This window comes from Podarcis erhardii, assembly GCF_964252035.2.
Source record: "Podarcis erhardii genome assembly, chromosome: 9".
NCBI classification, from domain to species: Eukaryota; Metazoa; Chordata; class Lepidosauria; order Squamata; family Lacertidae; genus Podarcis; species Podarcis erhardii.
Window position 1 is genome coordinate 41,280,198 of NC_138512.1, and position 15,716 is coordinate 41,295,913.

Sequence of the window (15,716 nt, forward strand, 5' to 3'; positions counted from 1 at the left end):
TGCCAGAACATACTGACAGTGCTAGGCTGTTTCTTGCTGGGAAATGGCAACATGCTTGAAGCAGTTTCCATTCATAGTTTCCAGTTTATTGCTTATAAGCAAACACAACTAAAGTGATTGCTGCAAGGGACACAATGCAGTGGCTAAGTGAGAAAGTTTAAAGGGGATGAGGATGATGAAGAAGAAATTGAAAGGATACCTGTGTAAGGCAGAAAGTGTACACAGGTCTGCGATGCCCAGAGTCACTCACTGAGTTACCTTTGTAGAAATGGCTAGATAACCATAAACACAGTTACAAACCTGGTTGGCCTATGGGCATCGCAGGTTTGATAGGCTTCTGGGGTTCCTTTCTGGGCAGTTTTCAGAGGGACATGGTGTCAGAGATACAGTGGTACCTCAGGTTACATACGCTTCAGGTTACATACGCTTCAGGTTACAGACTCCGCTAACCCAGAAATAGTGCTTCAGGTTAAGAACTTTGCTTCAGGATGAGAACAGAAATCGGGCTCTGGCGGTACGGCAGCAGCGGGAGGCCCCATTAGCTAAAGTGGTGCTTCAGGTTAAGAACAGTTTCAGGTTAAGTACGGACCTCTGGAACGAATTAAGTACTTAACCTGAGATACCACTGTATATGGGTAGACTTGAGAACAGGGGAAAGGGGCCCAATACAATTACTGCAGCTTGCCTATTGTGCACAACTACTGTTTTGACATACGACGTGGGTAGATATAATGTTCTGGCACTGCCAGAGACACACACAGAAATGGTTCATGGCTTAAATTAAACTGCATACTCTGTGGATTGCAAGAAGGTTAGCACAGAAGGACTTGCCCCAAAGTTTCCAAACTCCACCTGCACCCCCCATCCCCCCTTTTAAATGTAAATAATTGGCTTCATTTTGTTGATATTAATATGCCTAGTGACTCTTGGGAGGAAATTTAGAATCATAGGATGACAGCCAAGTAAATTAGACCCATTGATTTAGCAGGCAGGTTTTATGTTCATAGGGAAGATGTAACCTAGCTCCTCTCTCTGTGCTATTGTAAGGGGCTGTGCTGGCTCCAAATTCCAGTATGCTCCCTACTCCCAACCCTAAATAGTTTATGTTATAGTATTTTTCAAACTCTGGCTTGTTTTTGCATACAGCGTTTGTTTTAAATGAGGCTTTTCTTAGCGATATTCAATATACTAGGCTACAACATGAACAGGTATAATTTTTTGTTGTCCACAGAACATACTGATGATTTGGACCTCTATTCTGGAGAGACCGTTTATCTTCTGGAGAAAATAGATGAGGAGTGGTACAGAGGAAAATGCAAGAATTGCACAGGGATCTTTCCTGCCAGTTTTGTCAAAGTTATTGTAAGTAGGCCACTTCCAGTGAAATATGGTGCATTCCATCTATGTACACATCCCAGTTCTAATTTAATTTCTCCCCTGTGCATTTTATTGAGCATGCCATATAGATAAATCTTGCTTGAGTGCACAAAGCCAGATATCAAGTTGCTTGTGAGGTGCAGCAAATCTATTTAATCTCGCAGCTCTGGCTGGCAGTTTATGGGCATCATTTTCATGATAATTTCAAGTTAAGTGAGAACACATCCTTTACTTAATTCAAGTGTGCTCATAAATCACCCAAGAGCATATTGTGCAGTTTTTCACAACAGCAGCCATGTTACTTTGGGGCTTCTTCTTGGTACATCAGATCAGATTGTCTTCCACTCCTACGCTTAAATAACATGACCACCCATTACGGGCTTCAGTGTGTCTGTACATCTCCTAAAGAAGGAATGGGAATGTCAAAATCTTACAAAACCCGTTCTCTGCAGCTGATGCTGTGGTTGTATCAAGCAGGGTTCCAAAATATGCAGCACTGGGAGAAACAAGATGTAATTTAAGGGACTCTGCGTGCGTTTGTTATTTGTGCAACTATAAAGCAAGAGTGGCTAACCTGCGCCCGTCCAGATGTTTCTGGACTCCAGCTTCCATCAGCTCCAGGAAGTGTGGTCAGTGGTCAGGGATAATGGGAGCTTGGAATATAAAAACATCTGGAGGGGTTCCAGGTTAGCCACTCCGGCTACAGGCAAAGGAATCCAGAATGACTGGTGGCCAGGGGAACAGAAGATTGCAGCTTGCAAGAGTCTTACGGCTGCTCTGTGATTTATCAGGCATTCAGGGACAGTAAACTATTAGCTTTTGCTCCACAATTCACCTTGTGCCTTACCACCACGGCCACACCTTGTGAATCCATTGAAGGATTTAAGAACTTTAGAAACAAGAGAGGAGCAGAAGAGTGCTTTCTGCTTCCTGTAGGACAGCGGTTCTCAACCTGTGGGTCCCCAGATGTTGTAGGACTAGTGTGTGTGTGTGTGTGTGTGTGTCTTATCTATCAATCATTTGCTCTTGTGATGGTCTGAAAACAACTATAAATTGCAAAACTATGAGCCTAGAGTGACTGCTTTATCTAATGTTCATAAATGTGTTTACTGAAGGGGGGGGAATACTTTGGGGGTGGGCGGGATGTTTTTAGAATCATAGTATTGTAGAGTTGGAAGGGACCCTGAGGATCGGATCATCCAGCCCCCTGTAATGTAGGAATACACAACTGTCCCATATGGGGATTGAACCTGCAACCTTGGCATTATCAGCACCACAACCTCTAACCAACAGAGAATAATAGATTTTAAATTGGAAGATTGAACATCAGTCTCAGGATGGGCGGGGGGGGGGGGAGTTGCAGCATGTCTTTTGCAGAGATTCTGTATTTCCATCCTTAGAAACATTTGGTTTTAGTAAGTAGCAAGGGCCATAACCAAAATGCTCCAAGGAGCTACGTGAGTCAGAAAAAAACCTGGCTCAACCCATCTGACAACACTGGGATTCATTAGCCATATGCGCTTGTTAGAATTTGGAGTGTATTTCAGTAATTCTTCTGTTTACACATTCTCCAGAATATTTTCACGTTTAACATATTTAACTCAGTTTGAAATAGGAATTGGACACCTGTCCCATGCAATTACTTTTTTGGGTAACTTGGGGTGCCTGCTATGCATGTACAGCAGATAAATAAAATATTCATCTGGAGGAGGAGAGGTACCTATTTATCTACTTGCACTTTGATGTGCTTTCGAACTGCTAGGTTGGCAGGAGCAGGGACTGAGCAACGGGAGCTCACCCCATCACGGGGATTCGAACCGCCAACCTTCTGATCGGCAAGCCCTAGGCTCTGTGGTTTAACCCACAGCGCCACCCGCGTCCCTTAAATAATGGTAGTGCCATAAATAATGGCATTGACCTCATGGAACTGCTAATAAACCCATCTCTGTACAATATGTAGGCTTCCAACACCGGTTTTGAGGTAAATGGGTGAACACACCTAAGATTTCGACATGGACTGTTATGATGCCAGTGAAAGTGCAAAATTCCTTTGTGTGTATGTCTAAATATGTGTGTTATTTTCCATTTCCAACCATTTAGACTGAAACTGTTTAGGTGAAGATTCATTGGTAATTCCAAAATATTTCTATTAGGCAGGTGAATTCAAAACCAAAAATGAACAGAGATTTTACATAGATTCCCTGATGTGTGGCAGAAGAGATTGCAATTCTGCCATCTAATAAGAAATATTGGTTCTGGAAGCAGTTATTGCTTTGCAGTAAAAGTTTACAACACTCACCCTAGGGTTTCTATGACTGTTTATAGCATATCTCCTTGAGTATAAAACCAAATGCATAGTGGGAGAGCCTCTGGATAATAGATTGTTTCATCCATCTTCTTAAAATTCTGCTTCTGTATGAATAAAGTAGTAGGCTTTGCGACATATGTTTATTTGTTTTGGCTTGCAGATGGTGAGATCCAGGAAATCAAAGTCCTGGAATGGATATGTCTGAATAATTATTCTGACTTTTGTGACATGAACAAGCAGATAATAGACTGTAATATCAATTAGGAGAAGGAGCCAAAGGCAACAGCATGTAATTACTGTACTCTCAGTCCTGATTTCTGCCAGTCGTGTGTGCAGCCAAGAGAGGACTGTTGATACTGAAGTATGGTATTGGGAACAAAAAAAAGTATAGAACATGGTGTGTCTTCCAGAATATTGAATCAGAGACTTATCCTGCAAGAAACCCCTTTGGTTTTGATGCGTGACCAAAACATTCTAATAACTGAGCATTGCCACATGAAGGCTGCAGGTGGAACTGCAGTTTTATCAAGCAAGTCTGTACTTTTAAGAATTCTGTTTTTAAAGCAGAGCAAACCTCTGAAGCTGGACACTTACATTTTCCTACGTCTTCTTTCTAGGTTGATATTCCAGGAGAAAGCAACAGGAAAAAGGGGCACTTTTCATCATCCAGTATCGTGTAAGTTTTCACAGCAATATGCAGTAAATGTCCAGAGAACCACAAGCAGAGTTCTGATTTGTCAACAAAGCAGCTGCAGCTGCACACACACACACACACACACACACACACACACACACTATTCCTCTGGGTCATGGAATTATGTGGAATAATGTCTAACGTCTTACAGGGGACCACAGCTGGATATAGCAATAAGAATCAGACACCCACATGAATAAAAATGCCTTCCACTCACACTAGGGTTTCTATGAAACCTGCAACCTGATTCTAAGACTTCATGCACCAGCACACAAGTTCCTTAAAATGCCACGATATTACAAAATAATGTAGCAGGACTCCAGGCTCTCTCATATTGTGTCAGAAGGTATGATTAGTGAGACAAATGATAGTGGGAAATGTTCTACCTGACTTTGTGCTGCTTGATTCCTGCAAAGTACTTTTTTTAAAAAAAAAATCAGTATTGTTAATTCAAAATCAATTACAACGTAAGGTAAGGAACAAGACGCTTTTTGTGTGCCGAATATAAACATTAGTTTGATTTGCAATGATTAAAAGGAACTGGCAGATGGCATCATCCCTCAAACGTGTTTTTCCAAGGATTGATGTTAATTTGTTCTAGATGTAGAGCCTGTACTTGCGGATGATAGGCAATAAACTGTCTGAAGGTAAAAAACAGTAACCTATTTTGATCAAGATTCTCATTAAAGACTGAGTTATGTGAGGAAGGTAACAATTGCAAATTTCTTATGTATCTGTGAGGTCCCTGCTAAATCAAAACATTTGCATATATCCAGTGACACAGTGGATCTGTCATTTGAAATATTGTTACATAGCATTTTAAAATTGCAATTAAGGTACCGGATTGATTATACTCAGTTGTAGAGTATCTGCCTACTATAGGATTACTTTTTACAATTCTTTTTCATTTTTAACTCTTGAGTTATAATTTATTGTTCTTTGGTAGTGTGCAGAAAATTTATTTATTGTGTAAAATAATCATTCAGTAGGTTAATGGGAACATCTGTCTTTTTATTTATTATTAGAATTTTCACTATGGTAGGAAAAATATTTAAGAAGGCTGGACATGTTACTTTATATTTCAGACAATAACAAGTGATTTGAATTATTTCCATTTGTTATCAATCTGGAGATAAACCACCAGCTGCCAATGTCATTAAAATAATATTTCAGTGTCATCTGCCCTCATCTCCAACATGGCTTTAAGAATACCTTACTTTGAATTTACTGTTCTGCTAGTCTCTCCCCCCCCCCCCCCCCCGCAGATATCCTTTTTTGTTCAGCCAGTGATGAAAATAGAGACTGCAAACTGCACACAAACGAGATATCACTGAAACTTTTTAAATTTTCTGGCTTAGAAATAGATACCTCAAGGCTATAGCGGTCACTTAAAATATTAAACAATAATTATTTCCCACCTCAAATTTTATGAGCCAGAAAAGAATTCATGTCCTTCCCAGCCAATTCACGAGTCCTTCCTGCCCACTTATCTGGCTGCTGGCTTGAACGAAGGCAGGAGCGCTTCCTTGGAACCCCCCCCCCCCCCGGCTCAGGTGCATTAATAGTAATTCATTTTTCCAGCCTGGTTATGACCTGAAGTGATGGGTTGTCCCTCTGCTCATAGTACTTACTTTACCAGCTGTGAATTGCAGAAGCAACGTTGATTTCCAGCATATCTGCACTTCCTGTTCTGAGCCTAATAACTGGACGTAATACGCATGGTTTTCTTTGTTTGGGACCACTTTGTAAATCTCACCTTTCCACCCACATTGAGTTCATGTAGGCTGGTTTGCAATCACATGCAGAAATGTTAAGTGTTAAGTTGAGCTCTGTATTGAGGTACAGTGGTACCTCAGGTTACATACGCTTCAGGTTACAGACTCCGCTAACAGACTCAGAAATAGTGCTTCAGGTTAAGAACTTTGCTTTAGGATAAGAACAGAAATCTTGCTCTGGCAGCGCAGCAGCAGCAGGAGGCCCCATTAGCTAAAGTGGTGCTTCAGTTAAGAACTGTTTCAGGTTAAGAACAGACCTCCGGAACGAATTAAGTACTTAACCCGAGGTACCACTGTAGTTGCATCAATTCCTGCTGGCAATGTCTGTGCACTACAGTTTACATAAATGGATTTCTATGCAGCCACCCACCTGCACCTGTGATCCCAGTGAGAATTTGCATTACAGTCATACCTCGGGTTGAAGTAGCTCCGGGATAAGTATTTTCGGGTTGCACGCTGCGGCTACCTGGAAGTAACAGAGCGCGTTACTTCCGGGTTTCACCACTCGCGCATGCGCAGTCAAAATGACGTCACGCACATGCGCAGAAGCAGTGAATCGTGACCCGCAGATGCGGGTTGCGTTCACTTCTGGATATGAACGGTGCTCCGGAACGGATCCCATTCGCATGCAGAGGTACCACTGTATATAAACCAGCTGCTCAGGTCTGAGCATTAGGGCCATCTTTACAACCTGGCCTCACCGAAGAGTAGATACTGCATTGCTTGACAGCTGTACCTACATAGTACCTGTTTGTGTCAGATATGGGTAGAGATTCCCTGGAATGGGCTTAACATCAATGGAAAGAGGCAGGCTGTTTTTTCAAGTCAGCAGTCAGTTCATACATGTGATGAATGGGCTCATTTAGAATAAAGCTGTTGCTCCATTCTTAATGTGGTTGATGGTTTGGAGCAAGAGTTGGGGGGGGGGGCTATTACTGCTGTTTCTTTGAGCTTTGTTTTGTTATCTTTGTTATTTTAGAGGCCCTAGATGTATAGCTCGATTTGAGTACATCGGAGATCAGAAAGATGAATTAAGCTTTTCGGAAGGTGAAATTATTACTTTGAAGGAATATGTCAATGAAGAATGGGCTAGAGGAGAGCTGAGAGGCACATCTGGAATTTTCCCCTTGAACTTCGTAGAAATTATTGAAGATCTCCCTGGACCAGGTAATACAGAAAGCAATTGTGAGTAACATTACAGCCCAAACCCAAGGTTCACTGAGATGAGAGATGCTGGATTCGCAGAGCTTGGGCTTTCTTAGTTGAGCCAGGGCATAACTCCCCCATCCTGACTCAGCAGTGGAACATACACCGATCCAAATCTTGGAAGTAGGTACTGCCTTAACTCTTAATCTCTGTATAGGGCTTTGAAAAGTTTAGGTGGTTTATAAGTGATAAATAATAATTCCCTTTATCATCCTCTTATATAGATGGTGGAACATCACTGAATAAGAATTCTGTGTCTGTGTCACAGGTAATCCATTTAACATTGTCTCACGCTAGCAGTAGGCATTATAGTTTCTGCTATTCACATATGTTTGGTAAATATGCCATTAGGTATACCTTTAATTAACATGGATAGAATCCAGTTTTCACACCCTGAACAGAAGCAGAGGGTAGGGTCGCTGAAAGGGTAAGGGAGATAAAATGCCCTAGTACAGATGTAGAATGGAGGTGGTGAAATGGGGCTTGAAGCATTGTGAAAAGAGATGGAGGGACATAGGGAAACCCACTCACCCCCCCCCATAACTCCTGACTGATTCAGTCCAATTGATTAGAAAGTTTTAAATTATACAAATTTCAAGGAAATAACAGATTTGCAATTAGCAAGAAAAATCCAAACATTTTTTTCTGGTTTATTTTAAAACACTTTTGTTCCGCCAACAATTCTTTGAGTTGCTTAATTTGCTCTTGGTTTTCACTGGTAATTAGATTTTTGTTTCTGATACTGATAAAGATGCCCTATGTGTGCTTGTAGAGATGAGTAAAAAGCAGTCTCTCTTTGGTGACAACAGAATTTATAGCTGCACAGAAGCACTGGACAATTAATATAAAATGAAAAGAACTGAGAGCTTGGCTTCTAAATCAAAAATACCATTAATAATAACTTTTATCAAATGAACAAAATGTTATTTTTAGGGGCTGGGGAACCCTTATTATCATATTCTGCAAAATAGAAAGCATTATTATTCCTAGGCACTTCTTCATAGATTCATCCGAAACATGCTCATTTATAAGTAAAGCACACCAAATTCAACAGCTCTTTCTTCTGGCATATATGTTTAGGATTAAAAACCTGCAGTGATACATTCTCAAATATGGCCATCATTTTCAGATGCAATCATTAAAGGAAAATGGAGTCAAGAGAAGGAAGAGCAGACTTGCAGGAAGCCCACTCATTTCAGTTTCCTCTTGCTGTTGCATGCCCAGGGGTCTGGGTTGGAAAGCAGTTATATTTTTGTACTCATTGGGCTTCCGCTTTCTCCATGAAAGTCAATGAAATAAGATGTGTGTACTCAGAACGCCACATTACCTTCTGCCTTTTAGTGTAAGGAGCGCACAGGGAAATAAGCTACTTAAACTGAGCTGAAAGATATGCTATCTTTTCTTTGTGCTTCACAGGCCAGGATTGATATAAAGCTTTTTTCACCAGTAATCTGCTTTAAGCCTATTAAATATTATGTACATAAGTAATGGGGGCTGGGTTGCTTTCCATACAGTAGCAGGAAAATTCTCTCTTCCATTTTTGCAGCTGGAAGGACGTGCCGGACAGTGGTGTGATGCACTCCATGATTTTACAGCAGAAACGCAGGAAGACTTGTCTTTTAAAAGGGGAGATCGTATCTTGATATTGGAACACTTGGACTCAGAGTGGTACAGAGGGAGACTGAATGGAAAGGAAGGAATTTTCCCTGCAGTGTTTGTTCATGTTTACTCAGGTAGTGTTGAATGGAATGGAAAATGGGAATTTCTTGATCTAGTTTTGTATAAACTTTTAAGGTTTTTAGAAATGTATGAAGTGGATTCAAACATGAAGGGCTTATAGTTCTTTTAGGCCTTTGATGCCTTAGCAGGTATGTGGAAAGGGGCTTTAGGACATGGGTAATTTGCATGGTCCACTACACTAGATGGACACATGGCAGGTTGTACAAATACATTTTCTTAAATGCCCATTCTACATGATGCAGTTTGCTGCCAATCAGCTTTCTTCATCAAGATGCTGCCCTTGAAAATTTTGATGCGGAAGCTCCAATGCTTCCAGGGCAGATGAAATCCCTTTGAATTAATTTATAAATAAATACTGCCACACTTCGTGCTCTTCTAGATCTCTATGCAGATGTCACACTTTAGCTAGCTCCTTCAAAATGGAAGGCAGTTTCCCAACACTCAAATGCGCTTCATTGCAGTGAGTTTGCAGATAAGCTTATTATGGTGGCGATTAGACGGGCAGACAGCCTCAGTTGGTCCTTGAAGCGTGACACATTCTGCCATGGATCTAACAATTAGTCCATCCCTGGGAGAGGCTTGGTTACATTTCTAAATAAAACATCACTATCACACACAGGGTTTAGTATCGCAAAAAAAAAAAAAAATAGCAATGAACTCTTAAGGGAAAACATTTGTTTAGACAGAGAAAGCGACTTGCTAAATTGACAGAGATGGATGAAGAGTGTACCTTGGTGATGTACAATTGTCATAAATTCCATGGTATTTTTGGTACCCAGATCCTAAAGCTGCAGCATCATGTGGGATACAAGCAGCACAGTCCCAACCTGTTGTGCTTATAAAAATCCCACTAACCTGCTGTTTGAGTGTCTTGGGACAGTGCCAGTTACTGGTGCAATAGCACTGACATAGGCCACAGGTTTGGCATTATCTCAATAATGTTTTGGGTACTATCATGCTGTCTCTTCAGCTAGGGGGCAACAGGGAAAGAGTGGTTCCTAACCTCACACAATGCCTCAACTTGACTTCAACTAACTCCGTGCTTTTAGAAACCCTGAACAGTTTCCAAAACTCCCACTCGTACTTGTGTTTCTGCTTGGAAAAAAGATGGGGAACAAACTTTTTTCTTAGGTATACAATATGTATCCTGCTCTCCTCTCCCTTTCCACTCAATCAAATTTTAGACGAAAGTAAGAAATATGGTAGCTAATGGGAAACAGTATAGTACAATTGCCATTTTTGCGATGAAAGAATAATACTATCATTCTGTTTTACAGGAGGAACACAGTCATCACAACCTGCAGGTACTAAGAAACAAAAAGCCAAGGCTTTATATGACTTCCATGCTGAGAACGTAGATGAACTCTCCTTCAAGGTATCTTTTTAAACCCATCCATTTTGTTTATTTGCCACACTGCAGTGCTAAAGGTGGCACTGTGTAACTCTTAAAAATATTGATCTGCATCTTTCTCAGTTGATAAGTTGAATAAGTATATTTAGAACAATTCTTCACTTGATAGAGCTATTTTTGAAGTATTGTTACATCGTAGCCAAGGAGCTGACTTAAGACTTGAGTCAGACTATTGGTCTAGCTAGCTTAGTATTGACAACCATAGCTGAAAGCTGCTCTCTTAAGGTTTCAATCTTTCCCGTCCCCATCTTGACCCCAGGGATTGAACCTAGGGTCTTTTCAACCACTAAGCTACAGCCCCTAAAATATGAGGTCATATACTTGCTGTTTATTGCTTAAATGTTTGGGCCTCCCTAAACTGATCCAGTGGCCAGTGGGGTAAGGGACATAAACTTAAGTGTGCATGGAGACAGGAAGCCTCAGATTTAGTCCCTAGCATATCTTAATAGGGTTGGGTCGTTTGAAACCCTAGAGCACCTCAGCTAATCAATGTACACAATGCTAAGCTAGATACTGTGTACTGAGGATCAAGACAGTTCCTATAGTATGCTGAATACAACTGAAAATAAGAGTGAGGTGACAGCGAAGATAAGAGTGAGGTGCTGTTGAAATTGGTGCCACAATCAGCTACCTCTCAGCTGACAACATATTGGCAAACAAAATACAGCCTGCAATTTGGCTAGTCAAGGAAAGTCTTTATTTTGTGCAGTAAGATTCATTTCACCCAACCTAAAGGAATGGCAAGCGAATATAGAACTTCAGCAGAATGCCACTAGAAGACCAGCTATGGGAACTTGACAATACTGAAAAAATGACACCCTTCCAGATTTATATTTACTCTTAACTATTCCATCAGGTTGGTGATATCCTAACTGAACTGGAGTCTGTAGATGAAGAATGGATGACTGGAGAGCTACATGGCAAAACTGGAATATTCCCCAAAAACTTTGTCCAGATTATACATCCCTCCTGAAGATAAAACCTAGTTTTGGACCATCTGCCTACAGAAGCCTATACAAGCAAATACCTTACTAGCACAAAAGCACATTACTGCAGGCAGCAAAGGTTGCCCTCTATGATCATATGATCTACTCTTTGACTATCAAATGCATTTTTGCACTATTTTTATAAAGGTATACTAGAATATACAATATTTTGTAGACTATACAATATTTTGTTTCACGTTTACACTTATTTAGAAGTCTTGCTCACTCGTTCTTCCAAGAAACGGAATTTGGTACAATACTTGACTGCTGGCAACTTGCATTTTAGCAAATGCAGCTAAATATTCAAGCTGCATTCTTCCTTTCCAATGCCATACTATACTTAAATCAGTAAACACTAAATAGCCACTGTGTGAAAACATTAGCCCTGATGTACAGTCTGATCACTGTAAGGTACAGGGTTTGGTGGCTTGGGCTTTTTTTTCAGAAACCATGTTAAACTACTTATTGCTTACTCCATCACTTAAAGGATTAAAATATCATGAAACACGATTCTAGAACAATGTTTCTCAAACTTGTGTTTCCAGCTGTTGTTGGACCTCACCACTGGTCCTGCTAGCTAGGGATGATGGGAGCTGTAGTCCAACAACAGCTGGAAACCCAAGTTTGAGGAAACGCTGGTCTAGAAGGTTACTCAGTTATATGAGATGAAGCTCCGTATACTACTCCATACCATTGTTCTATTTAGCCTAGCACTATCTACTCTGACTGCCAGTGGCTCTACATGGGTTCAAGCAGTAGTTTCTTGGTTGCTATCTGATCTTTAACTGGTCATATAAAGGACTGAATCCAAAACAGTATGTGTGCAGGACACATGCTTCACCACTAAATTATGCAGACTAGTGGCTCATTATCTAGTAATTACAGTATAAAAGGTTATTCTATTCAGAATGCTGCCTTCAATTCAACCTGGTGCTTTATACCCTTCATTCTTTCATATTGTATTCAATTTTTTAAACCTTTTGCTGACTTCTTGTCATCTTTTCACCATATTTTCTTGAACTAAGAGTACTTTTGTGTTCGAAATAATGTTGCATGTGAAAATATGCCTCGCTATAGGTGACATCCAACTAAGACATACTCATAGTGGATCTGCAGAAATCAATGACTTATTTCATTGAGTCTACGCTATGGCTTAGTTGGATACCACCCTATATGACCGCTTCTTTATAACAAGTTAGACATACCATAGTTTTGTCAAAAGTCTGTATTGCTGCCCATGGATTTTGTCTTCCTGTGTGTCTCTAAAAAGTGTGTAACTTACATCTAAGCTGCATGCTGGTTTGTTCTTGCCTGCCTTTCTCAGAGATGAATCTAGTTAAGATGATAAAGGAAAAATAGCAATTCATTGGCTGTATTATACTTATCCTATATCTGCAATGCAGGTCTGTGCTGAATAATTTTCATTACACACACACACACACACACACACACGTAAGTTAGTGTAGGAAACAGCACTTTATGCATATACATTAAAAATCTGATTACGCCACAGGCAACTAGACTGAATCTAAACTGATCAAGAAACCGTGAAACTGCAAAAGCAATTACATAAAGATTTAAGTAAATTCAGCCATTTTAAGTCTTTCCCTGAGCCGTTCACTGACACTCCAAAATTGTATCTTCAAAAGAAGGAATCTTCCAATTGCATCCAGAGCAGGCACCTAGGCATTTGAATTTTAACAATGTTTTTCAGAGACTGACTAGAACTTTTGACTACTAACATCTAGCTCATAACAAGTTGAGTTCTACATAAATTAATGTCTTCACTTTCTTCCAGCCAACTGGGTAGTTGTATGACATAGGTACAAATAATTTATTTCTGCATGGGCAGTAGATACCCAGTCTTCTTCAGATCCTTGCTATATTCAGCTTCAAATTTTAAAAACAAAACTTTGTTAAAATACGAGGATACTGAAATTACAAATACCCTCCTCTGAACAATATGAAACAGAATTAACCGTGCCTGGAACTGCAGGAGGCTTGCTTCTCATCCAAGTATACAGAAAGTTTCAAGCAGCTACAGGTTGCTTTTAATTGCAATTCTTTTGCAATCTGGTCAATTGAGGACTGAGGTGACTAATGCTGATCAAGAACCTACTCAAATTGACTTTGTAGGTGGCTTTCTCCAAATTTTATCTCCTAATCCATTTCAAAGTTCCCCTTTAAAAACAAGTCAAATGTCAACTGGATATTTTTACACAGGACTGTCCCTAGACCCAGGATAGTAAACCTTGTTGATATTAGATGAACAGGTCTGGAGAAACCCCATACTATATTCAGATTACTGTAAATTTCTTCCCCCTTCCCTTGAATAAGGCATTAAGCTGAAGAACTCTTCATTGTTAGAGAAGTGACTTTAGGCTTAGCACTGTACTAGGAAAGGTAAGGGAGGCAAGATTGTTTAATTGTACCTAATATGTCATGATTGACCACTTTCCATCTCATGGAAAGTTTTATGTATGCTACCTAAAAGGTTTGCTTAAAGAAAATTCTGGTTATCTAATCTTTATAAGAACAAACTTCCTCTGTGCCTTTTCATAGATGAGTCATACATACTCACCCAACTTGCTTTCAGTGCAAAATGTATATGGACTACTATATGAATTCTCACACCTACAACAGTATATGGGGCTTTGCTAGTATGAAGACAATACAGTGGTACCTCAGTTTAAGAAGAGGCCTGTTTACGAACGATTCGGTTTACGAACTCCGCAAAACCAGAAGCAGTGTCCCGGTTTGTGAACTTTACCTCGGTCCAAGAACGGAATCCGAACGGTGGAAGGGCGCTGGTGGCAGAAGGCCTCATTAGGGAAAGCACACCTCAGTTTAAAACCGGTTTTGGTTTAAGAACGGACTTCCGGAATGGATTAAGTTCGTAAACTGAGGTACCACTGTACCAGCCTTTTCATCCAGCTATTATGGATTCTATAATAACAATAATTTTATTATTTATACCCCGCCCATCTGGATTCTAGTTGCAGAGCTGTATACATTCTATGCAAAAGCCACCTTTTTCACCATATAACCCTGGCTGTCTTATAAGAGCCATTAGCAGATTCTCATTCTATCAAAGCTATATCCTGTGCAGTTACTAGCGTAAGTTACTGAAGGTCACTTGAAGTGCCCACTGAAAATCAATTCCAGATTCAGGGTAATGTTTACTTATTTGTTGAAAATGCCTGCTTTTGTAATGATTTCAAAGAAATATTGCCAACAAATAGAGATTTAAGTATTAAGGCAGTTGGGAATTGCTGACTTTTTTGGCCTCTTTAATGAAAATGCATTAATTGCTTTTTCCTAAATGGGTATTATATCTATTAGCATCTCATTAATTTAAATAGGCAACTGGCTGAGCGTTCTTTTAGTCTCATTGTTCTGCATACCAAGATTGCCAAATGCAACAATCTCATCCCAACAGTGCCATCTAAGAGGGTCATAATACAGCTTTAATGATCAAAACTTGAAAAATACTCATTAAAAATTAAATGCATGACTAGTTGACATCACTTTCCAGAATGGGACTATGAAGTATTTTAGATAATGATCTAAACTCCACAGCATACCATTCCGTGGGAAAGCAGGATAGGGCAAATTAGTCTAAAATATATATGCAATCATAAATGTAAACCAGGGACTGTTAAAGTATACAAGTTTATTTTAAATCTGCAGGGATTTTTAAACTTACAAAATCTGCATACAAAAGCCACTTTACCTCTGGACATTCAGTGTAGTCCCCCTCCGCTTTATGGTACCCCATGTTTGTTTAACCAATAAACTTTTCTGTTTGACTGAAACGGTGTAAAGTGAAACAACTGACTGGACACGGTGAGCATCATGCGAAGTTTGGTTTCATAGATTTGTAGAGCTGAAAGGGACCATGAGGATCATCTAGTCCAACCCCCTGCAATGCAGGAATATGCAGCTGTCCCATACGGGGATCGAACCCTCAACCTTGGCGTTACAAACACCAAGCTCTAACCAACTGAGCTATCCATGCACAAGTAATCGTAAGTTCAGCTAACGTGGTCCAGAAGCTGCTAGGATGAAGGCATTATTTACAGAGTTCAAAGTTTACTGCTTGCTCCAAGATTTACTGTGTTTTCCAAACCCAGAAACAAGCTAGGCATGGCCATTTTGAGAACTCTATGGAAACCATGAGGAGGCCCAGACAGAGGGGGCGCCATATGGGCCAAGCCTC

At 40.2% G+C, this 15,716-nt stretch overlaps 1 protein-coding gene across 5 annotated transcripts in view; it reads left to right on the forward strand.

Annotated features, from left to right (window-relative positions):
- The window catches only part of SH3D19 (SH3 domain containing 19), a 65,937-nt gene extending 50,625 nt beyond the window's left edge, over positions 1 to 15,312 (forward strand). For all 5 annotated transcript variants that reach the window (XM_081875260.1, XM_081875262.1, XM_081875261.1 and 2 more), the window contains 7 exons: positions 1,232 to 1,362; positions 4,303 to 4,361; positions 7,134 to 7,321; positions 7,585 to 7,628; positions 8,907 to 9,093; positions 10,378 to 10,475; positions 11,368 to 15,312. In XM_081875260.1, the coding sequence (XP_081731386.1) occupies positions 1,232 to 1,362; positions 4,303 to 4,361; positions 7,134 to 7,321; positions 7,585 to 7,628; positions 8,907 to 9,093; positions 10,378 to 10,475; positions 11,368 to 11,484 (824 nt within the window). In that variant the 3' untranslated portion in view covers positions 11,485 to 15,312. The remainder of the gene's footprint in view (positions 1 to 1,231; positions 1,363 to 4,302; positions 4,362 to 7,133; positions 7,322 to 7,584; positions 7,629 to 8,906; positions 9,094 to 10,377; positions 10,476 to 11,367) is intronic.
- The last annotated feature ends 404 nt before the right edge of the window (positions 15,313 to 15,716 follow it).